Below are 23,685 nucleotides of genomic sequence, written 5' to 3' on the forward strand. Positions count from 1 at the left end.
ACCAACCCCCTACCTGCCTCCAAGCTCCTTCCAGGGAGCTGTAGAGCACCAGAAGGTCTCTCCTTGGTGTCCTCCTCTCCAGGCTCCAGCTCCTTCAGCTGCCCCTCACAGGTTCTCCAGACCCTTCCCCAGCTTTGCTGCCCCTCTCTGGACCTGCTCCAGCCCCTCAGTGTCCTTGGAGTGAGGGATCCCAGCGGAGCTGTGCTCACCCAGGGGCTCCTCCGCAGCTTGGAGAGGCCGCCGGGGCTTGCAGGTGACCCTGGGGCAGGAGAAGGCCACACTCTCCTCTGTGCTGTCTCTCTCACAGGCTTTGAGCACCTCCCTCCAGGGCTTCCTGCACAGCTTGGTCTATGGTTGGCTGAGGCAGAACTTCCGTCGGGAGGCCATGGGGCAGGGAGGGTCCCTGCCCCTCCACCGCGGCCTCCAGGCTTTCTACGACGACTCCCTGGGGGCTGCTCCCTAAGCTGCCACCTCAACCCCAGCTCCTCCAGGCTGGGGCCTCTCTGGACTTGGGTCCCTCATGCCTGGAGTGGGTTGAGGAGCGCTGGGCAGGCTGTGGTGGCTGTGTCCCAGTGGGAAGCCCAGCCATAGGCCCTCACTGCTGGAGGCCACCCAAGATCCCACCGTGCAAACTGCACCGTGAGCAGTGGCTGGGCAGGAGGTGGACCATGGGAGGTGGGACAGGAGCTCACTGCATGAAGGATGCTCCTGTTCTGCACCATGAACAACTTGGCTGGTGGCAGCAGCAGGACTCTGGGGGCCCCCAAGCATTCAGGTGCTGTTGGAGGAGGCTGGTGGCAAGCTCTAGAGCTTCCAGCAAGTGGAACCCAGCAATGGCAACCCCAGGGAAGGTGGTGGTGCTTGATGGGTTCATTGCTCTTGGGGCAGGGGCATGATTTCTGCCAGACAGCAACCCTGCAGGGCCTGGGAGAAGCTGCTTCCAAATAAAGGTGTTGTGGTTGTGGTTGTGGTTGTGGATCTCCTGGGCTTTGCTGCTCTTAGATAAATAACAGCAGGAGGTGGTGAGCTACCTCCTTCCTGCCCTGGGGGAAGGTTCCTGGCCAAGGCTGGACCTTGAGGGGGCAGAGAACAGCAACAGAGCTGGGGAAAGGTCTGGAGAAGAAGGAGAAGGGTCTGGAGAACTTGGGAGGAGCAGCTGAGAGACCTGGAGTGGCTTCAGCTTGGACCTGGAGCAGGGGTGCTGGACTGGATGAGCTCCAGAGGTCCCTTCCCACCCACCCATGCTGGGGATTGAAGGATCCCACAGTCAGAAGCCTTGAAACCAGCTGCTTGGGCAGCCAGATCCCCTCCCTGATAGACCCTCTTGATGATCTCAGAATGACAGAACCCTGGAGATTGGGAAGAGACATTGGAGATCCTCAAGCCCAGCTGCTCTTGAAGGTCTCTTCCCACCCACAGCCTGCTGTGAGGCCATGAACCCACCAAAGAGCCATCCTGGATTCAATGACTTGTGTAATTCCTCTTTTTCCCTCCTCTCCACCAGTTCTCCTGCCCACCAGGGTGACAGCAGAGCTCCTGCATGGAGGTCCTCACCAGCTCTATGTACACAATATACACTGGCCAGGAAGGGTTGCCCTCAGGAGCCATGGCCACAAGTCCTTACTCCAGGCAGCTGTGGCCACACCACCTCCCTTCCAGGTTGGAAAAGCAGTGGGGAAACCCAGCCCCTTCCTGCTCTTCCTGCATTGTCCATGTGAAGGAAACCACAGGGAGGGCCTGAGAAGCAGCACAGCTTCCATCCCATGAGGTCTGGGAAGCTTTGGGAATGTCTTGGATGAAATGCCAAGTGCAGAGGTAAAATCCCAGGTCTTCTGCCAGAGCAGCACTCCATCAGGCTACCAAAGCCACCCTCAAAACCTCTCTTCAGGCAAGCTGGTCAGACTGGGAGGTGGTGATACAAAGTTAGAGCAGCAGCAAACAACCCTGGGGTCACAGCAGATCCAAGGCAGAGTTCCAGTCCACTTCCAAGTGGGAAGACAGGAGCTCCAAGGCTGGCAGCAGAACCTCAGCTCTTCCCTACCCTGAGCCCAGAAGCAGACACACATCTCTCTCTTTGCCATAGCTGAAGAGCAGCAGAATGACCAAGCTGGAAGCTGTGGTGAGAGCTGGAGAAGTTGCACCTCAGGGACCTCACAGCAGGACCCCTCTGAGCTCTTCACCTTGGTGCAGATGACCCAAGCTGCCCAAACCAGGTCCTCCAATGTGTTTTTGTCAGTAAGAGGGGGACCTGAGGTGTCTCATGGCCCAAGGTGGAGCTCCAGCTCACTTGCACCTCATTGGAGCACAGCAAGGTGATTCTTCTTGGAGCCTTCATCTCTGGAGACCTTTAGGTGAGCCTGCCTTGGGAGCGGGGTTGGACTGGATCTCCAGAGGTTCTTTCCAACCCCTACCATCCTGTAGGCCAGCTCCTCTCTGTGGAGCTCCAGGAGGGGCTGGTGCACCACGCCATGACCTCTGGAAAGCTTCTTCCTTGCAGTGGCACCAACCCCTTCCTCTGTCTTGGAGAAAAAGCTCAACATTCCAAGTCCAGCAGCTTCTCCTCCCAGTCCCATCACAGCTGAAGCAGAGTCAGGCTGCTGAAGGGGCAGTGATGACTTCTTCACATGGTCATTAGGTGGGAACCTAGAATCTCTCTGATGATCACCAGGGGTTGTCCTAAAAACAACTTCCCACTCCAGGGCTGTTCCTGCTGCTTCTGGGCAGGATGGTGGCACTGAAATGTTGAGAGCCCAAGCACTAGAGCTGGAGGAGCACAGATGGGCAAGATGTGTTTAGCAGAGCCTGTGCCACGCTGCTGGAAGCCTGGTGGTCACCTTCTGACCTAGGAACAACCACCCAAAGAAGAGTTTCTCCTTTAGGGTCCCCTAATCCAGGCCCTCAGAGCAGGACTGGGCAGTGGCCATGGTTCTCCCTTTCTTCTACACCTCCGACCCACGCGTTCACGTGCTCAGGATCATCCCCAAGTTGGGAGCAAGGTCTGGATCAGGCAAGAAGTTTCCTTTCCAAACTCAACTGCAGCTTGGGTCCTTCCTTCTTCAGCAGAGTCCCTTCCCCAAGCTCAGTGATGGTGCAGCACAGCCTGGAGATCCTCGGGCAAGGAGCCGATGATGGTCTCGATGTAGAGGCCAATGCGCTGCAGGGTCTCCTCCTTCACAGGGAGGTGCTGGCACCTGGCTCTCACCTACAGCAGACACAGGAGAGACAGCAGCTTGAGAGCAGCTTCAGAGGTCCTCTTCTGCTTTGTCCTTCAGAGAATCATGGCATGGGTTGGGTTGGAGAAGACCTTTAGGATCATGGAGTCCAACCATCAGCCCAGCACTGCCAGGGCACCACACGGCCCTCAGCACCACAGCTCCACAGCTTGGAAACCCCTCCAGGGATGGGGACTCCACCACTGCCCTGGGCAGCCTGGGAAAGGCCCTAACAACCCTCAAGGGGCAGAAATTGTTCCTCATGGCCAACCTCAACCTCCCCTGGGCCAACCTGAGGCCAGTTCCTCTTGTCCTATCACTTGTTCTTTGGGAGAAGAGACCAACCCCCACCTCACTCCAAGCTCCCTGCAGGGAGCTGTAGGGAGCCAGAAGGTCTCCCCTCAGCCTCCTTTTCTTCAGGCTCAACACCCCCAGCTCCCTCAGCTGCTCCTCACAAGTTCTCCAGACCCTTCCCCAGCTCTGTTGCCCTTCTCTGGACCTGCCCTAGCCTCTCAATGTCTTTCTTGGAGTGAGAGGTCCAAAACTGACCCCAGGATTCCAGGTGTGTCACCAAGCCAGGATGCTGGTGACTTTCTTGACCACCTGGGCACACACTCTTTAGTGAGAGACGAGAGACAAGAGACAGGAAACTGTCCCCTGAACCTCTAGGAGATGAAGAGTCAGAACTTTGAATCCTTTTCCACACAAACTCTCAAGTTTCATGACTGACCCATGGGCAGCCAGGTGTCCAGATCAAGAAGAACCCAAGTAGTCTGTGCAAGAGGTGTGATCCCTGCCCCTGGTCCCTCCCTGCCACAGAGGCACAGCCAGAAAGGGACAAGGGCAGGAAGAAAGGAGGAGAACTCACCAGCTTCTCACGAAGTTTTAGCACCAGGTCTACAATCTCCACCTCAGACTTGTCCTTCATCCAGGCCACAATGTTCTAAAGAGAGAGAAGAGCTTGCTCAGGGCCATTTCTCCTTTACAGAAGCTTCTCTCCAAGAGATCTCCTCAAAATAAATAGGAGGAGGAGGAGGATGTTTCTCCTCCTCTTCCACAACTCTGCTCATGGCACTTAAGCCTCAGTGAGCAGGACAAAGCTCTCCCCACTTTTCTGCCCATGACAGCATCAAGCTTTGGCCTGCAAGGGAAGAATGAAGTCAAGATGGAGCAACACATAGGTAGTGTGAGGGACAGGAGAGCTGGAGATGCATCTGGGTTGGACACCAGAGCTCCTGGGCCTACCCCAGTGTAAGAGATTGCACCAGGAATGAAGGAAGCCATGAGGTGATGCCTGCAGTCTGTTGGCTTGGGATGGACCTGATGAACAAAACAAGGGTTGATAGAAGCAACTAGAGCAGGACCTGGGCTGGCAGACAACGTGGAGGACCCGAACTCTGCATGCTCTCATCCCCCTTGTGTGATATTACTCCTGTGTGTGGGCTGACAGGAGGGCCACGTGGTGATTCCCAAACCCAAGATGCATCAACAGATGCCCAAGGTGGCCACATCCTCATCTCCCAGATGCCACCTGATGTTGGTTAGTAACCCCTGCAGCTGGAACTCACTGCTTCACAGATGGCTTCCAAGTGAAGGGCCTCCAGCTTCTGGGTCATCTCCTTGTGCCGCTGGCGGTACCAGCCCTCGAAGTTGGGAGACCTGAAGAAACGCCTGCAGAGAGAGGGACACTGAGGAGGGGACACTGAGGAGGAGACACTGAGGAGGGGACACTGAGGAGGGGCCACAGAAGCACCCAGAGAAGCAGGTTGCCTCCATGGCACACAGACTCTGAGTGATACCTCGTGAGCTACCACACTGCTCTGATCTTTTCTACCCCAGAGGCTTCTCTTCTGTCAGGCAGGGACACGACAGAGCTGAGAGCTTCAGCACATTGTCACCAAGGAGAGGGACAACCCCACCAGTGCCACACCTCCCTTGGCACCAGTCAATCTGAGGAGTCCTGGGCTGCCCTTTGACCTTCTGGAGCCTTATTTTGACCTGGTTCTCCTTTGGAGTCACTGAGACAGCTCACCATGGGAGGCCATTCCTGGTCCTCTGCTTGGTTCCTCTCCTTTCACAGTATCACAGTATCACCAAGGTTGGAAGAGACCTCAAAGATCAAATCCAACATGTCTTCCTGATGGGAGTATCAGCAGTGTGGCCAGCAGGAGCAGGGCAGGGATGGTCCCCCTGCACTGGGCACTGCTGAGGCCACACCTGGAATCCTGGGCTCAGTTTTGGGCCCCTCACTCCCAAAAGGACAAGGAAGAGCTGGAGCAGGGCCAGGGAAAGGCAAGAGAGCTGTGGAAGGCTCTGGAGAAGAAGGAGAAGGGTCTGGACAACTTGTGAGGAGCAGCTGAGGGAGCTGGGGTGGTTGGGCCTGGAGAGGAGGAGGCTGAGGGGAGACCTTCTGGCTCTCTACAGCTCCCTGCAAGGAGGCTGGAGCCAGGTGGGGGTTGGACTCTTCTCCTGAGGAATAAATGATAGAAGAGGAAATGGCCTCAAGTTGCCCCAAGAGAGGTTGAGGTTGGCCATGAGGAACAATTTCTGCCCCTTGAGGCTTGTCCAGGCCTGGCCCAGGCTGCCCAGGGCAGTGATGGAGTCCCCATCCCTGGAGGGGTTTCATAGCCCTGGAGCTGTGGTGCTGAGGGCCATGGGTCGGTGGTGCCCTGGCAGTGCTGGGCTGATAGTTGGACTCCATGAGCTTCAAGGCCTTCTCCAACCCAACCCAACCCAAGCAATCCCATCTCTGGTATTTAAAGCTTTCAAAAGTTTTCAGTAAAGCTTTTTAATAAAGAAAAATTCAAAAGCATGGAGCTGAGGCCCACAGACTTGGTGCTTTCCATCTCTCCTCCAGAACTCAGGGGCCACTAAGGCACAGGGAAGAACTTCTTAGGTGACTCTCTGTCCTGAAGGTGCCCTGTTCATCCCCAGTTCCACTCGAGGGTTTGCTGTTCAGCACAGCCTGGAGCAGCTGGTAAGGGCAGGAGGCAAAGGAAGCACTGAAGTCTTACCTGTAGAGGCCTAACCAGTCCCCCTTGAGGACACAGGTCAGCTGGGGCCCAGCATGTTCAAGGGTCTTCATAAAGTCCTCCTGACGGAAAGGACGGATCTGCGGGGGGTTCTGCACAACACAGACCGTGTTAGAGGACACCCAGAAGGGACTGTTGGGGTGCTGTACCTCAGAACAAGTCCAGGTGAGGGGTGACCTGTTGGGGAGCAGCTCCATGGAGAAGGAGCTGGCAGTGCTGGTGGACAAGGAGCTCACCAGGAGCCAGCAATGTGACCTCGTGGCCAAGAAGGCCAAGAGTCCACTCTGGGGGCATGGAGGAGAGTGTGGCCAGCAGGGCAAGGGAGGATCTGCTCCCCCTCTGCTCTGCCATGGAGAGGCCATGATGGAGAGCTGGGGCCAGTGCTGGGCTCCTCAGTTCAGAGAGACTGGGAGCTGCTGGAGAGAGTCCAGGGGAGGCTGGGAAGATGCTGAGGGGCCTGGAGCAGCTCTGTGAGGAGCAAAGGCTGAGAGCCCTGGGGCTGAGAGCCTGCAGAAGAGCAGCCCCAGAGGCATCAATGCTCAGCAGGAGCTGAAGGAGCTGTGGGGGGCAAGAGGCTGGGGCCAGGCTCTGCTCAGTGGTGCCCAGGGACAGCACAAGGGCCAAGGGCCACCAAGTGGAAGCCAGGAGGTTCCATCAGGAGCAGCTTGTTTGGTGTGAGGGTGCTGGAGGCCTGGAGCAGGCTGCCCTGAGAGGTTGTGGAGTCTCCTTCTGTGGAGAGCTTCCAACCCCCCCTGGCCATTGTGCCCCTGGGCAAGCTGCTGTGGGTGCCCCTGGTGGAGCAGGGGGTTGGACTGGCTGAGCTCCAGAGCTCCCTTCCCACCCCACCATGCTGGGGTTGGGGGGCAGTAAGGTCTATCACTGCACTGGAAGAGGCTGCAGCAGGTAGAATGAAGCACCTCCAGCAGCCCTGCTAGCAAAGCTCAATTGAGGTTGACAGCAGCTGAGCTCACTACAGAGTAGGAAGTATCTGGCCCATGATTGTGGTGGGGATTTGTTCCAAGGAGTCAAATTCCCTTCCTTCAAGCAGGGAAGGTCACACAGAGGGTGAGCAGCAGATGGCAGAACCATTCCCAGTCCCCAGGGTCAAAAGCAAGATGGCTCATACCTTCCATGGAGTGATGGCCCTCTGCAGAGGCATCAGACTTGCAATGTAGTGCTCCTGGGAAGAGACAATCCCCCAGATTAGAATCATTTTGGAAGCCACCAACAACTGGAGAACCTCTCCTAGGGTCACTCACAACGGCCTCCTACTCTCTGGTCTCCTTCTACGTGAGCCCAACCCTTCCACCTTGTGTTCCACCTTGTCTCCCACCAGGAGCTAAGGTCACAATGCTGCAGGAATCCCAAGTGGGCATGGGAGAAAAGGTCAGGTGATGAGAAGCTGGCAGGAGGGACCAGAATCTAAGATCTTCTGTCCTCCCACCTTCTACCTCCTGAGATGAAGGAGCAAAGAAAGTGCAGGAGCCAATCTTGGCCAATTGGATGGTCACCAAAAAAGCATCAGCAGCTTGCTAGTGGGACTGGAGAGGAGACAGAGATGGGCTTGAAAGAAACCTTTCCCTCTGCTCTGCCATGGTGAAGCCACTGCTGGAGAGCTGGGGCCAGTGCTGGGCTCCCCAGTTCAGAGAGACTGGGAGCTACTGGAGAGAGTCCAGGGGAGGCTGGGAAGATGCTGAGGGGCCTGAAGCAGCTCTGTGAGGAGCAAAGGCTGAGAGCCCTGGGGCTGAGAGCCTGCAGAAGAGCAGCCCCTGAGGCATCAATGCTCAGCAGGAGCTGAAGGAGCTGTGGGGGGCAAGAGGCTGGGGCCAGGCTCTGCTCAGTGGTGCCCAGGGATAGCACAAGGGCCAAGGGCCAGCAAGTGGAAGCCAGGAGGTTCCATCAGGAGCAGCTTGTTTGGTGTGAGGGTGCTGGAGGCCTGGAGCAGGCTGCCCTGAGAGGTTGTGGAGTCTCCTGTGGAGAGCTTCCAACCCCCCCTGGCCATTGTGCCCCTGGGCAAGCTGCTGTGGGTGCTCCTGGTGGAGCAGCGGGTTGGACTGGCTGAGCTCCAGAGGTCCTTCCCACCCCAGCGTGCTGGGATTGGGGGATTGTAAGCAAACAGGGAAGGCCTCTTCCTACACTGCAGCAAACGCTCAACCTTCAGTCTCTGCACATGTTCTGCTGCATGTCCAACCACAGAGCTGTATGCTGATTGCTGCCACTGGCATGCAGGAGACACCGAGTTCTCCCTGCAGTCAAACACCTCCAGGGAGCTGCCACGTCCTGAAGCTATTAGAGATGCTGAGACAGAAGTGAATAAAAGAGGACAAGCTCCACCTTGTCCCTCAAGCACCTCCTGTTCAACCATCCCCTCCCCTTCCCAGCCCTGTGACACGCCCCTGGGGAGCTCACCAGCGGGATGATGAAGCTCTGGGTGAGCTCCAGCAGGTGTCGCCGCAGGAGGGCACTCTGCACTTCAGAGGGCCGCTTCCTCTGGATGCCCTGGAAGCAGAAGTCACAACGGTACTGTTCCTCCATCGTGCAGACATGGGGGCTTGCAAAGCCTGCAGCTAGGAGCCACCAGCCCACAGCAGTCTGGAAATGGTAGCCCCCAAAATGAAGGTTTCCCCCTGCAGAGCTGGCTTGTCACTGCATGGAATCTGGTTTCTCAGCCTCTCTTTGGCAGGGCTTGTCCTCACTTGGGTGGGCATCAGCACCCACACTTCATCCAGAACATCAAGTGGACAGTGCTTTAGGCTGGGCATCAGAAGAAACTTCTTCACAGGAAGGGTTCTCCAACACTGAAAGAGATTTCCTAGGGAGGTGGCTGAGTCTCCATCCCTGGAGGAGTTTCAGAGTCTTGGAGATGTGGTGCTGAGGGCCATGGTTTAGCACCATCCTCGGCAGAGTTAAGAGAGAGGTTGGACTTGAAGAGCTTAAAGGTCTTCTCCAGCCTAAATTGTTCTGTGAACAGGAGGCTGAGGGGAGACTTTCTGGCTCTCTACAACTCCCTGAAAGGAGGCTGGAGCCAGGTGGGGATCACAGAATCATGGAATCACAGAATGGTTTTGGTTGAAGACCTTCAAGCTCATGGAGTCCAACCCTTACCCCAGCACTGCCAGGACACCACCAACCTGTGGCCCTCAGCACCACAGCTCCACAGCTCCAAAACCCCTCCAGGGATGGGGACTCCACCACTGCCCTGGGCAGCCTGGGCCAGGCCTGGACAAGCCTCAAGGGGCAGAAATTGTTCCTCATGGCCAACCTCAACCTCTCCTGGGGCAACTTGAGGCTAGCTCCTCTTGTCCTGTCCTTTGTTCCTTGGGAGAAGAGCCTGACCCAAGGGTGGTTGGACATTAGGAAAAGTTACTTTGCTGAAGGCCTGGCCCAGGCTGCCCAGGGCAGTGTTGGGAGTCCCCATCCCTGGAGGGCTTTCAAAGCCATGGAGCTGTTGTGCTGAGTGCCATGGTCTGGTGGTGCCCTGGCAGTGCTGGGTAAGGGTTGGGCTTGGTGGTTTGAAAGAGCTCTTCCAAGCCAAAGGATTGTGTGATGCCAGCTGTGGCAAGCCTGCTGCTTCTGCAGAGTTTTTCCTGCTTACCCCCAGGGGTTGGCCCAGTTCCCCCAGTGATGAGACAGAAGCTGTAGGACAGGTGGAAGCTGCTCACCTTGAGTAGTCTCTTGATCAGGGTCTTGTCTTTGTGAAGGAAGGTTTTGTAAGCAGTGTAGATTCCTGGAGTGAAAATCAAGCAAACAAATCAGAAAACCCAGAGGGAAAAACCTCCAATTTTAGCAACAAATCTTTGTCTGTGGATCTAGAGGAGCTCCAGGGCTAGGAGCTGAGGTTCCCACCACAAACCTGGGTGCAGCCAGTGCTCCCAGCAGGACTGAAAGGACTCTGAACCATCTCAAGAGCCTTCTTGTGGTGAGATAACTCACTTCTGGCTAGGCCTGAGGTGAGCAGCTGGTAAAGAGGCAGCTGTGTCTAGGCAATCCACTTCCTTAGAGTTCTATCTCCTCTAAAATCCAACAGGACATCAAAACCAGCACAGAAAATGAGAAGCTGCTCTCCCACTTTGTTCAGTTCATTGACTGGTGGCTTCTTCTACTTCAGGACAGAGATGTGGTTGTTGTGGACTAGATGAGGAGTGTCACCACTGGCTAGCAGACCAAGTGTGAGATGGTGACCCCAAAACCTCCACCTGTTGAGATGCCAAATCCTCCATGTGGGCTAAAGAAAATGAAATCAAGGACTCACCTGGTTTGGTGTCCAGAGTCTTTAGTTTAGCCAGCTTCTTCACCTTGACTTGTTTGGGCAGGTCTCCTGTGGACAGACATCAAATGAGGAGTTCAGGCTCTGAATCCACCCTCAGAGCTCAGGCTTTGGCCCTGAGGACATTCAGCTTCTACACCTGAACAGCTCAAACAGGATCCTCCCTGAGCTCCACCCTCACACAAAGCTTCTCTGTTGAACTGTGGAACAAGAAAGTGCTTGAGGGGCATGAAGGAAAGTGTGGCCAGCAGGGCAAGGGAGGTTCTCCTGCCCCTCTGCTCTGCCATGGTGAGGCCACTGCTGGAGAGCTGGGGCCAGTGCTGGGATCCACAGTTCAGAGAGACTGGGAGCTGCTGGAGAGAGTCCAGGGGAGGCTGGGAAGATGCTGAGGGGCCTGGAGCAGCTCTGTGAGGAGCAAAGGCTGAGAGCCCTGGGGCTGAGAGCCTGCAGAAGAGCAGCCCCTGAGAGCATCTGAGCAATGCTCAGCAAGAGCTAAAGGACCTGTGGGGAACAAAAGGCTGGGGCCAGGCTCTGCCTAGTGGTGCCCAGGGACAGCACAAGGGCCAAGGGCCACCAAGGGGAAGCCAGGAGGTTCCATCAGTAGCAGCTTGTTTGGTGTGAGGGTGCTGGAGGCCTGGAGCAGGCTGCCCTGAGAGGTTGTGGAGTCTCCTCCTGTGGAGAGCTTCCAACCCCCCCTGGCCATTGTGCCCCTGGGCAAGCTGCTGTGGGTGCCCCTGGTGGAGCAGGGGGTTTGGACTGGCTGAGCTCCAGAGGTCCCTTCCCACCTCACCATGCTGTGGTTCTGTGGGAAGAAGGCTCTGCAGAGAACCATTCCTCCCCCTAATGAGGCTTTCTTGGCTTCATAGCTGACAGTCAGAGTTTCTCCTTCCACCACTCTCTCCACTCTGCACTTTCCCACCCAGGAAGCTTTCTTTCTCCTCTTCACACTCAGAACTTAAACAGACCAAGCTGTCCTCTCAACAGCTGCTCTTCACTTCTCTTTGTGCTCATCCTGCACACCAACTGGGCCAGAGCCTGGACTTCCCTTTGGCTTCTCAGCTCCCCCCAGGAACGCTGATGGGCAAACCCACAACCCTCTGAACAACAAACAACCCACAACACTCTGAACCTCTGCTACACTCTACCAACACAAGAGGACTTTGGCTCCACCCTTACCTGACATTTTGAGCTCCCCAACCCGAAGGATGTGTGGCCAGTGCTGGAGAGTTTTGATGAAGAAAGGGTTTGTGACTCCCACAACTATGTTTGGCCTAGAAAGATAGATGGGGGAGAGGGGGGAACCAAGCAGGAGAAGGTCAGCCTGAGGGTTTGCCTCAGCCAGATGGTGGCCAGCAAGGCTCTGGTAGGGACTTACGGAGCTTGGGTCCTGGTGGTGTACTCCTTGAACTCGCTGTCGTGGATGGTGAAGTAGGGGCGGTAGTCACAGCAGTACCGCAGGGGAGCAAGGCAGCTGCAAAGCAGGCAGAAGAGGAGTCACAACCCTCATGGAGGAGCAGCAGGGAAGGCATTCTGCCCTGTACTCAGCACTGGTTAGGCCACACCTTGAGTCCTGTGTCCAGTTCTGGGCCCCTCAGTTTAAGAAGGACATTGAGACATCTGAACGGGGCCAGAGAAGGGCAATGAGGCTGGGGAGAGGCCTTGAGCACAGCCCTGTGAGGAGAGGCTGAGGGAGCTGGGGTTGTTTAGCCTGGAGAAGAGGAGGCTCAGGGGAGACCTCATTGCTCTCTACAACTACCTGAGGGGAGGTTGTAGACAGGCAGAGGTTGGTCTGTTCTCCCAGGCAAGCAGCACCAGAACAAGAGGACACAGTCTCAAGCTGTGCCAGGGGAGGTTTAGGCTGGAGGTTAGGAAGAAATTCTTCCCAGACAGAGAGATTGGCCATTGGATGTGCTGCCCAGGGAGTGGTGGAGTCACCATCACTGGAGGGGTTTAGGAAGAGCCTGGATGAGGCCCTTGGTGCCATGGTTTAGTTGATCAGATGGTGTTGGGTGATAGGTTGGACTCAATGATCTCAAAGGTCTTTTCCAACCTGGTTAATTCTATTCTATTCTATTCTATTCTATTCTATTCTATTCTATTCTATTCTATTCTATTCTATTCTATTCTATTCTATCCTATCCTATCCTATCCCATTCCATTCCATTCCATTCCATTCCATTCCATTCCATTCCATTCCATGTCCTCTAGCAGGGCTCTGTCCTACCAGGGCTAACACCTGAGAGGAGTTCCAGGCTGTTTTACCTAAAGCTGAGTTCATACCTGAGGAGATAAAGTTCCTCAGGGCTGTGAGCCAGCAGCTCTCCCACCATGGGAGGTTCACTTTGCTCTGCCACTGGTGGAACCTGAGCAAGGCTCTCCTGCTACACTGCCTGGCCCACATACTCAAGGCCAGGTTGGTCCACTGGGAGATGCCCTTGCCCTTGGTGATGGGAGGGTGGAACTGGATGATCTTTAAAGTCCCTTCCAACCCAACCCATTTTGGGATTCTATGTTTCATCAACAAACTAAACCCACCAGGATGGACCCAGCAGAACTGGGGTGAATGGCTGCCACCCACATGAGCTGAACAGGCTGGAGAGCTGGGGGAGAGGAACCTCATGAAGTTCAGCCAGGGCAAGTGCAGGGTGCTGCCCCTGGGGAGGAACAACCTCCTGCACCAGTGCAAGTGAGGGGTGACCTGCTGGGAAGCAGCTCCAAGGCAAAGGAGCTGGCCGTGCTGGGGGACCACAAGTTGCCCATGAGCCAGCAATGTGCCCTCATGGCCAAGAAGGCCAAGAGTCTGCTGAGGGGGCATGGAGGAGAGTGTGGCCAGCAGGGCAAGGGAGGTTCTCCTGCCCTTCTACTAGGGAGATCACAGTTGGAGCCCTGGGGCCAGTGCTGGGCTCCCCAGTTCCAGAGAGACTGGGAGCTACTGGAGAGAGTCCAGGGGAGGCTGGGAAGATGCTGAGGGGCCTGGAGCAGCTCTGTGAGGAGCAAAGGCTGAGAGCCCTGGGGCTAAGCCTGCAGAAGAGCAGCTCCAGAGGGATCAATGCTCAGCAGGAGCTGAAGGAGCTGTGGGGGGCAAGAGGCTGGGGCCAGGCTCTGCTCAGTGGTGCCCAGGGACAGCACAAGGGCCAAGGGCCAGCAAGTGGAAGCCAGGAGGTTCCATCAGGAGCAACTTGTTTGGTGTGAGGGTGCTGGAGGCCTGGAGCAGGCTGCCCTGAGAGGTTGTGGAGTCTCCTTCCCTGGTGAGCTTCCAACCACCATTGTGACCCTGGCCATTGTGCCCCTGGGCAAGCTGCTGTGGGTGGCCTGCTGGAGCAGGAGGGGCTGGACTGGATGAGCTCCAGAGGTCCCTTCCCACCCCAGCATGCTGGGACTGAGGATCCTGTGTGAATTTCTTAGTCTAGCTCCCTGCATCTCGGAATTTGAGGACATTACCTGGTGAGTGCCAGAACCATTTCTGAAGACACTGTAGGGGATGGTGCCATCACCACCATTGGCTCTCCCAGCAACATCAGCTCCCACAACATCTGGATGTGGATGAGGACTGGCTGGAAACACCTGTGAGGGGAGGGCAGGACTGAGGTGAGATGCAGTCTGGGCAAGCACAGGCACTGCTACTGCACATAAACCAACCCTGGTGAGCTTCAGGGGGGGAAATGGAGATCTAGGATTGGTTTCTAGTGTCCCACCACAGAATGTCAGGTGTCTTCCACATGCTGCTCCTCAACCATTTCAAATATGTCTAAAAGAAGTCCTTTAAGCAACATAAAACAACCTTTTCAACCAAGAAGATCATGGAATCATGGATAGCTTGGGTTGAAGGGTCCTTCTAAGCTCCTCCAGTCCAACCCCCTGCAGGCAGCAGGCACATCCCCAACCACAGCAGGCTGCTCACAGCCCCAAACAACCTCCCCTGGGATGCTGCCAGGCATGGGGCAGCTCCCAGCTCTCTGGGCAGCCTGGGCCAGGCTCTCACCACCCTCAGGGGCAAACATTTCTCCCTTCTCTCCACTCTGCAGCTCCCTCTCTGAGTGCCAAACCCTCACCCCTGCTCCTGGCACAGCAGCCCTGCTCAGAACTCTGTCCCCAGCTTTCAGCTCAGCACTGCAAGGCCACCAGAAGGTCTCCCTGGAGCCCTCTCTTCTCCAGGCTGAACAACCCCAACTCTCCCAGCCTGGTCCCACAGCAGAGGGCTTCCAGCATGGCTGTGGCCTCCTCTGGCCCTGCTCCAGCAGGTCCCTGTCTGTGCTGTGCTGAGGACTGTAGGAGGATCTCAACAGAGCAGGGCATAGCAATTTCTGATTCCTCATTTGGTGATGGGAAGGAGAAGGTTGTAGGCATGGTGGCTCTCACCTGAAGAGATCTAGTTCATGAATACTGGGGAGAACCATTGGGGCTGGCAACAGATTCTAAAGGAGGAAGAAAGAAACAAAATAATCAAACACTGGACTCAGATGATCTCCAGAAGGTCCCTTCTGAGCCCAACCATTCTGTGGTTCTGTGAAGCAAAACCAACACTGTTGGTCAACAGAAGCATCCTGGCTGAGATGCCACCTACAGTGACCACCTCCACCACAAAGCAGCTCCCTCTAAGCACAAAAAGGAAGAGAGCAAGGAGGTAGGAGCCAGGAACAGATCTGGGTGGAGCATTCAAGGCCCACATGGATGTCCCTTGCTAGAAGACAGCCTCAAATTCCTTCCTCTCATCATGTGAAAGGTTCAGGTGTCTGCTGCTTTGTTATCTAGGGCTGCTTCTGGTGCAAGGCAGAGCTTAAGACACAGAGATGCTGAAGGTTGGTAAGGTGGATACCAAAAGTTGCTCAAAAGAGAGAAAAAAGGCTGGGGGGGGGGGGGAGGTGTCAAATTAAAAAGAACCACATCAAAGCTGAATGAAAGCAGAAAAGATGCTGCACAGCACAGCAAACTAAGGGAAGATCTACCTCCACCTGAGCCAGGGGATCTAAAACTGAACCAGGAAATCCACCTTCTACCTGAACCAGATCTACACCTGAGCTAGGAGGTCTACCTCCACCTGAGCCAGATCTACACCTGAGCCAGGAGATCCACCTCTACCTGAGCCAAGAGATCTACAACTGAATCTGGAGATTTACTTCCACCTGAACCAGATCTAAACTGAACCAAGAGATCTAAAACTGAACCAGGAAATCCACCTTCCACCTGAACCAGATCTACACCTGAGCTAGGAGGTCTACCTCCACCTGAGCCAGGAGATCTAAAACTGAGCCAGGAGATCTACCTCCACTTGAACCAGGACACCTAAAACTGAACCAAGAGAGCTAAAACTGAACCAGGAAATCTACCTCTACCTGAACCAGGAGATCCACTTCCACCTGAACCAGATCTACACCTGAGCCAGGAGATCCACTCCACCTGAGCCAGGAGATCTACCTCCACTTGAACCAGGACACCTAAAACTGAACCAAGAGATCTAAAACTGAACCAAGAGAGCTAAAACTGAACCAGGAAATCTACCTCTACCTGAACCAGGAGATCCACTTCCACCTGAACCAGATCTACACCTGAGCCAGATCTATCTCCACCTGAGCCAGGAGATCAAAAACTGAGCCAGGAGATCTACCTCCACTTGAACCAGGACACCTAAAACTGAACCAAGAGATCTAAAACAGAACCAGGAGATCTACATCTGAACCAGGAGATCTGCCTCTATCTGAATCAGATCTACCTCCACCTGAACCAGATCTACACCTGAACCAGGAGATCTACCTCCACCTGAACCAGGAGATCTACTTCCACCTGAACCAGGTCTACACCTGAGCCAGGAGATCTACCTCCACCTGAACCAGGAGATCTACCTCCATCGTTGGAGGCTGGAAGGGACTTCTGGAGATGAAGTCCACTCCCCCTTAGCAAGGCAAGGTTCACCTGTAGTCTGAGCCCAATGAGGAGCTTAAACCACAATTAATTAGTAATTATTAATAATCAAGTGATTTCCAAGAGGGTAAGGCTGAAGACATTTCAGTTCTTCTCCACCTTCCTGCCCTAGCAGCCTAGATTCTGCTCCTCATTGCTTTTGTCACTCCATGCTTCACCTCACCTCTTGGTTGCACTGCTTCACTGGGCTTGATCCTGGTTTGTCCACCCTTGATGGGATCCTCACCTAGATAAGAAGAGGGAGATGGACTCAGCATCAGTGAGCACAGTCAGCACTTGGCTTTCTTCCCCATCCACCTTCCCCATTGCTCATCCCCATCTTCAACCATCCACCTGAGGAAGCCTCCTCAGATAACAGTTGGGATTAAAAGGGAAAGGGTCTGGAGGAAAGAACAACTTGAAGATCCAGAAGCAAAGGGATGGTGCTGAGAGCAGACCACCAGCAACAAGGTACCTGAATGACAACTCCCATCACTGGCAGGTTCAAGGTGTGTCCTGGCACAGGAGGTGGCCACTGATCGATCTCGTTGCACACTGCAGGGACACAGGGCAAGGAACAGAAGTCTCACTTGAAGGTCAAGAAGGTGACCTGAGCTGCTCTGTGAGGCCCACCCAGTGGGATTGTCACTCACTGCTGGCTGCACACAAGCACAGGCTTGAAGAACAGATGTGGAAGTGGTGGTGGAGTCCCAGCCCTGGAGGCGTTCAAGAAAAGTGTGGCCATGGCACTTGGGGACAGGGTTTGATGGCCATGGGGGGGTTGGGTTGATGGTTGGACTGGAGGATCTTAGAAGGCTTTCCCAACCCAAATGATTCTATGATTCTATGATAATTTTACAAGGTTAGGTCAGACAGCAGGACTTGGACCTGCACCATCAGTTCCAGAAGAGGTACAGCAGCTCAGCCCTGCTCATGTATCATGGCAAAGTTGAGTAGTGCAATGAAGACCTGCAGAGAGATGTGTGCTTGGCACTAGCAGCTTGTATCTCACACTGGAGGTACATTGTAGGACCTGGGATGCTGGTCAACAGCAGCTGAAGATAAGCCAACATGTGCCCAGGTGGCCAAGAAGGCCACCAGCAGCCTGGCCTGGATCAGCAACGGTGTGGCCAGCAGGAGCAGGGCAGGGATTGTCCCCCTGCACTGGGCACTGCTGAGGCCACACCTGGAATCCTGGGGGCAGTTTTGGGCCTCTCGCTCCAGGAAGGACATTGAGAGGCTGGGGCAGGTCCAGAGATGGGAAACAGAACTGGGGGAGGGTTTGGAGAACTTGTGAGGAGCAGCTGAGAGAGGTGGGGTTGCTGGGCCTGGAGAAAAGGAGGCTGAGGGGAGACCTTCTGGCTCTCTACAGCTCTCTACAAGGAAGCTTGGAGCCAGGTGGGGGTTGGTTTCCCAAGGAAAAAGCGATAGGAGAAGAGGAAATGGCCTTAGGTTGCCCCATGAGAGGTTGAGGTTGGCTGTAAGGAAAAAATTCTGCCCCTTGAGGGTTGTCCAAGCCTGGTCCAGGCTGCCCAGGGCAGTGTGTTGGAGTGTTGGAGTCCTCATCCCTGGAGGGGTTTCCATGCCATGGTGGTGACTTGGCAGTGCTAGCTTGATGGTTGGACTCCATGACCTCGAAGGTCTTCCCCAAGCTAAATGATTGAATGGTTGTATGCAGAACTGACAGCTTCACCTCCTATGGTTGCCAGACCCTTCCCAACCACTCATCCTCTGCAGCCATTTCTCCTCTTGGCCAGCCAGACCCTTGGAAGAAAGTTCTTCCCTGCTGGGTTTTCTTCCAGACCCAATGAATCTGGAACATCCCAGATGCCTTTCAAGAACTTCCTGATTTCAGTTTGAGGTTTCAAGATGCCAACCCTCTCCTCCTTAGGCCTGAGCCCCTCACCTGCCTCCAGGCATGGCTCCAGCTTGTCAAAGTACTCCGGGGCAATCAGCTGCAGCAGGGACTGGAACAAGTTGACGTATGGAAGTCGTGACACCAGCACCAGAGACTGCAAAACAAGGGACACTGAGGAGTCACAGACATCCTGACATCATCATTTCTAGCACTGCAGCACCTCACACCAGCAGCAAAACCAGAGAAAACCTCCAGAGAAGCTCTTCTTATACCGCTGGGATTGTTGCCCACTAAACCGTGAGGGCATCCAGTCCAACCATCAACCCAACACCACCATGAGGGCATCCAGTCCAACCATCAACCCAACACCATCATGAGGGCATCCAGTCCAACCATCAACCCAACACCATCATGAGGGCATCCAGTCCAACCATCAACCCAACACCATCATGAGGGCATCCAGTCCAACCCTCAAGCCAACACCATCATGAGGGCATCCAGTCCAACCCTCAAGCCAACACCATCATGAGGGCATCCAGTCCAATCATCAACCCATCACCATCATGAGGGCATCCAGTCCAATCATCAACCCATCACCATCATGAGGGCATCCAGTCCAACCATCAACCCAACACCATCATGAGGGCATCCAGTCCAACCATCAACCCAACCCCACCATGGCCATCAAACCATGAGGGCATCCAGTCCAACCATCAACCCAACCCCACCATGGCCATCAAACCATGAGGGCATCCAGTCCAACCATCAACCCAACACCACCATGGCCATCAAACCATGAGGGCATCCAGTCCAACCATCAACCCAACACCACCATGGCCACTAAACCATGAGGGCATCAAGTCCAACCATCAACTCAACACCATCATGGCCACTAAACCATGAGGTCATCCAGTCCAACTATCAACCCAACACCACCATGGTCACCAAACCATGAGGCCATAACTGCCAACCATCAACCCAACACCACCATGGCCACTAAACCATGAGATGATCTCATGGTTGGGAAGAAGACAAATTCCAGCCATTAAGCAGGGTTGAGGTTTAACCCAGTTTGAGCTGGAGGAACAAAGTTCATCCTCCTGCTGCCTGTGACACACATGGAGTGAGGACATCGTGATGCAGACAGCAGCAGGTCACTGCCCATGTGATGAAGACACTGCAGCAACCCCATCCAGGTTGGTTTGCAGTGACACTCTCCACTCGTTCCCTCTTCTCCAAGACCTTTGGTGTTTCCTGCAGAAGGCCTGTGGGTGTCATGCAGGAAGTGGTGCTGGTTTCCAGCTCTGGATGGTGCCTTTCTAAAGCTCAGGAGAAGCTAAGAAGGAGCCAGGGGATCTGGTTTCAGGACTCACCTTCTGAAAATAACCTCTCTTCATCGAGCTGTCCTTGACCTGCCTGAAGTACACATAACCAAAGTAATGAGCTGACTCCCTCTGCAAGAGACCAACAACACTGTCATGGAGAAATGCATCACCCCAAACCCATCATCCCCCCAAGCCCCTCCAGCCACTGGGCAAGCATCAAACCTCACCCTGCCAGGAGACAACCTATCAATGCCTTACAGAATGTGCCAGGTTGGGAGGCACCCTCCAAGGCATTTTGTCCAACCCTCCTGCAGTCAGCAGGGACATCTCCAACCACAGCAGGTTGCTCAGGGCTCCATCAAGCCTGACCTTGAATGTCTCTAGGGATGAGGCCTTCACCACAACCCTGGACAACCTGTTCCAGGGTCTCACCACCCTCATTGTTCAGAACTTCCTCCTGATATCCAACCTAAATCTGCCTGGAGTCCTCAACACAGGAGAGACATGGACCTGAGAGGAGGTCCAGAGGAGGCCTAAGTGGAGCATGTGAGGAGCAGCTCAGGGACCTGGGGTTGTTAAGCCTGGAGAAATGATGGCTGAGGGGAGGCCTTCTGGCTCTCTACAACTCCCTGAAAGGAGGCTGGAGCCATGTGAAGGTTGGTTTCCTCTCCCAGTGAACAGGACAAGAGGAAATGGCCTCAAGTTGCCCCAGGGGAGGTTTAGGTTGGAGATTAGAAGAAACTTCTTCACTGAAAGGGTTCTCAGAGACTGGAACAGGCTGCCCAGGGAGGTGGTTGAATCCCCATCCCTGGAAGAGTTTCAGAGCTGTGGAGATGTGGTACTGAGGGCCATGAGGTAGCACCAGCCTCAGAAGAGCTAGAGAATACTTGGACTGGATGATCTTCAAGGTCTTCTCCAACCTACACAGTTCCATGATTCTGTGACTCTAACACTGGTTTGTAGGTTGTAGGCACAAGGGTTGCCCAGAATTGCCACTGACCTGCAGTGTCAGAGGTGCTTCTCTGTTGTACTCTCCATCATCCTCGTAGTGCGTGGTCCTCTGGCCCCCAGACTGCCGAAGGCGGAAGCTAAACTGAGTATCCCCCAGGCCACCTGGGACACAGAAGATCAGAACTGCTCAGGAAGAGGTTGCAGGGAAGAGAAAGATGGGAATTGGTGACCTCTCACATGGTGACACCAAAAGGAATGCTGGCTCACAACGAGAGAATCGTGGAATGCTTTGGGTTGGAAGAGACCTCCAGGGTCATGGAGTCCAAGCCTAACCCCAGCACTGCCAGGGCACCACCAACCCATGGCCCTCAGCACCACATCTACACGGCTTTGACACCCCTCCAGAGATGAGGACTCCAACACTGCCCTGGGTAGACTGGGCTAGGCCTGGACAAGCCTCAAGGGGCAGAAATTGTTCCTCATGGTCAACCTCAACCTCCCCTGGGGCAACAGGACAAGTTCCTCTTGTCCTGTCCCTTGGTCTCTTCTCCCAGGGAACAACCCCCACCCCGCTCCAAGGTCCTTTCAGGGAGCTGTAGAGAGCCAGGTCTCCCCTCAGCCTCCTTTTCTCCAGGCCTAACAACCCCAGCTCCCTCAGCTGCTCCTCACAAGTTCTCCAGACCCTTCTCTTTCTTCTCCAGACCCTTCCCCAGCTCTGTTGCCCTTCTCTGAACCTGCTGCAGCCTCACAATGTCCTTCTTGGAATGAGGGGCCAAAAACTGACCCCAGGGTTTGAGTAATGCCCAGTCCAGGGGTACAGTCCCTGCCCTGGTTCTGCTGGCCACACTCTTGCTGATCCAAGTCAGGATGCTGTTGGCCTTCAACAACCCCAGGTCACTCAGCAAATTTCCATTTACCAGGGACTCCAAAACCAAGAATGGAGAGGAACAGCAGAAAGGAAATCCCAAAAGCTAAGAACAAAACCAGAAGAAGCATAGATGTAGTCCTGAGGGACATGGTTTACTGGTGCTCTAGCAGTGCTGGGCTAAGGGTTAGACTTTATGATCAAGGCCTTTTCCAACCACAAGGATTCTGTGGTTCTCTGACTCAAGGTCACAGATTCTCTACCCTAGGAGAATCCAGAGGAGAAGATTTGTTCAGACCTAAGGGCTGGGTGCTCCTTGCTGTTCATAGCTGTAGAAGACACAGCCCAGCAGGCCCTGTTGCTGTGGAGGTGATGATCCACTCCTTCATCAGGCCAAGGAAGCAGCTTGCAGGCTGCAGGCATGGCCAGCAGATGCCACCTACCTGAGTAGGAGTCTGGGAAGGACAAGTAGCAGATACTGGTCTTCTGCAAGAAACAAAAGAGGCAGAGTGAGGAGACCTCCATCCTTGCTGCTCCAAGTCTTTAAAAGCAGGAAGGTGAGTAATTCTTACCTCCTTCTCTGTCAGCCTGAAGTCATAGGGGTACACCAGCTGCAAAACAGACAGAAGGCAGGAAGTTAACCCTTCTGAGCAACCTGATCCAGTGTGAGGTGTCCCTGACCATGGCAGGGAGTTGGAACTGGATGAGCCTTGAGGTCCCTTCCAACCCTGACAGTTCTGGGATTCTGTTCCACCATGCCACCCATCTAGAACCATTGCTTCCATGCCAAAAGTGGTTTCTTTCCCCCCAAATCCCATGTCCCACAAGAAGACACCATCAAAAGCCTGCTCACCAGCAGCCCCTGCACTGAACCTGCCACAGACTCTGTATTGATTCTCACAGAGACAGACCACAAGGATCATGGTTCACTGAGATCTTAGCATCAGAGGTGGGAACTGGGTGAAGAAACAGCCCCACCACCCTGCTGCTGACTTCTCCTGACAGACTCTTCATGTGCAAACAGCTCTTTTCTCTAAAGCAAGCAAAAGCCCCTGCCCCAGTCCAGGTTAGGAAGCAGCTCCATGGAGAAGGACTTGGGAATGCTGGGAATGCCCATGAGCCAGCAATGTGACCTTGTGGCCAAGAAGGCAAAGAGTCTGCTGTGGGGCCAGCAGGGCAAGGGAAGATCTCCTGCCCCTCTACTCTGTTCTATTGAGGCCACACTTGGAGAACTGGGCTCCCCAATTCCAGAGAGACTGGGAGCTACTGGAGAGTCCAGTGGAGGCTGGGAAGATGCTGAAGGGCCTGGAGCAGCTGTGTGAGGAGCAAAGGCTGAGAGCCCTGGGGCTGAGAGCCTGCAGAAGAGCAGCCTGAGACAGCTTCCCAACACTCATTAACAGGGAAAGGGTAGGGGCAAGAGGCTGGGGCCAGACTCCTGTCAGTGGTGCCCAGGGACAGGCCAAGGGGCACTAGCTGGAACCCAGGAGGTTCCATCAGGAGCAACTTGTTTGGTGTGAGGGTGCTGGAGGCCTGGAGCAGGCTGCCCTGAGAGGTTGTGGATGGCCCCTCCCCAGAGGCGCTCAAGGGCAGGCTGGATCAAGCTTTGCTCAACCTGCTGTAGTGGAAGGTGTCCACTGTACCCAGGCCCGTCCCACACGCCCCAGGTCCGTCCCACACAGCCCAGGCCCGCCCCACACCTCCAGGCCCTACCCAGACCCAGGCCCGCCCCATACACAGCCCAGGCCCGCCCCACACCTCCAGGCCCTACCCAGACCCAGGCCCGCCCCATACACAGCCCAGGCCCGCCCCACACCTCCAGGCCCTCCCCAGGCGCAGAGCCGCCCCCCACAGCCCAGGCCCGCCCCACACCTCCAGGCCCTACCCAGACCCAGGCCCGCCCCATACACAGCCCAGGCCCGCCCCACACCTCCAGGCCCTCCCCAGGCGCAGGGCCGCCCCCCACAGCCCAGGCCGAGCTCCCCGCACCGCTCCCCGGCGCTGCCCCAGACCTGCCCCACGGACGCTGTCAGCTGAGACGCCGCACTCCCCCCGGCTCTTCCCGTACCTCCATAGCCTGTCCCAGCTCCAGGTCGAAAGTGACCACGCAGACACAGTCCAGCCAGGCGGAGAAGCGTGCCCAGGGCAGCAGGGAGGAGGAAGCGGCAGCAGCGGCGGCCGCAGCCTGCGGGCGGCGGGGCCGGGGCTCGGCCCGGCACAGGGCGTCCATGGCAGCGCCCGCTCCGCCCGGCCCGGGTCGGCCCTGCCCCGCGGCGCTGC

At 55.4% G+C, this 23,685-nt stretch overlaps 1 protein-coding gene across 2 annotated transcripts; it reads right to left on the bottom strand.

Moving 5' to 3' along the window:
* Positions 1-2,464: 2,464 nt before the first annotated feature.
* On the bottom strand, positions 2,465-23,662 carry DENND6B (DENN domain containing 6B). 2 transcript variants are annotated; one of them, XM_054173862.1, is made up of 20 exons: positions 23,474-23,662; positions 21,981-22,019; positions 21,852-21,894; positions 20,593-20,705; positions 19,641-19,721; positions 18,316-18,421; positions 16,885-16,964; positions 16,594-16,656; positions 14,871-14,926; positions 13,953-14,075; positions 11,887-11,982; positions 11,688-11,782; positions 10,497-10,562; positions 9,907-9,971; positions 8,654-8,743; positions 7,371-7,424; positions 6,227-6,336; positions 4,781-4,883; positions 4,081-4,155; positions 2,465-3,202 (listed from the first exon to the last, which is right to left on the bottom strand). In XM_054173862.1, exons 1-20 carry the CDS (start codon positions 23,633-23,635, stop codon positions 3,080-3,082), a joined length of 1,743 nt encoding a protein of 580 aa, XP_054029837.1. In that variant the 5' UTR covers positions 23,636-23,662; the 3' UTR covers positions 2,465-3,079. The 2 variants fall into 2 exon arrangements, with proteins under 2 accessions (XP_054029837.1, XP_054029838.1); XM_054173863.1 differs by lacking the exon at positions 13,953-14,075.
* Positions 23,663-23,685: the final 23 nt, after the last annotated feature.

This window comes from Dryobates pubescens, chromosome 27 (assembly GCF_014839835.1).
Source record: "Dryobates pubescens isolate bDryPub1 chromosome 27, bDryPub1.pri, whole genome shotgun sequence".
Classification (NCBI taxonomy): Eukaryota; Metazoa; Chordata; class Aves; order Piciformes; family Picidae; genus Dryobates; species Dryobates pubescens.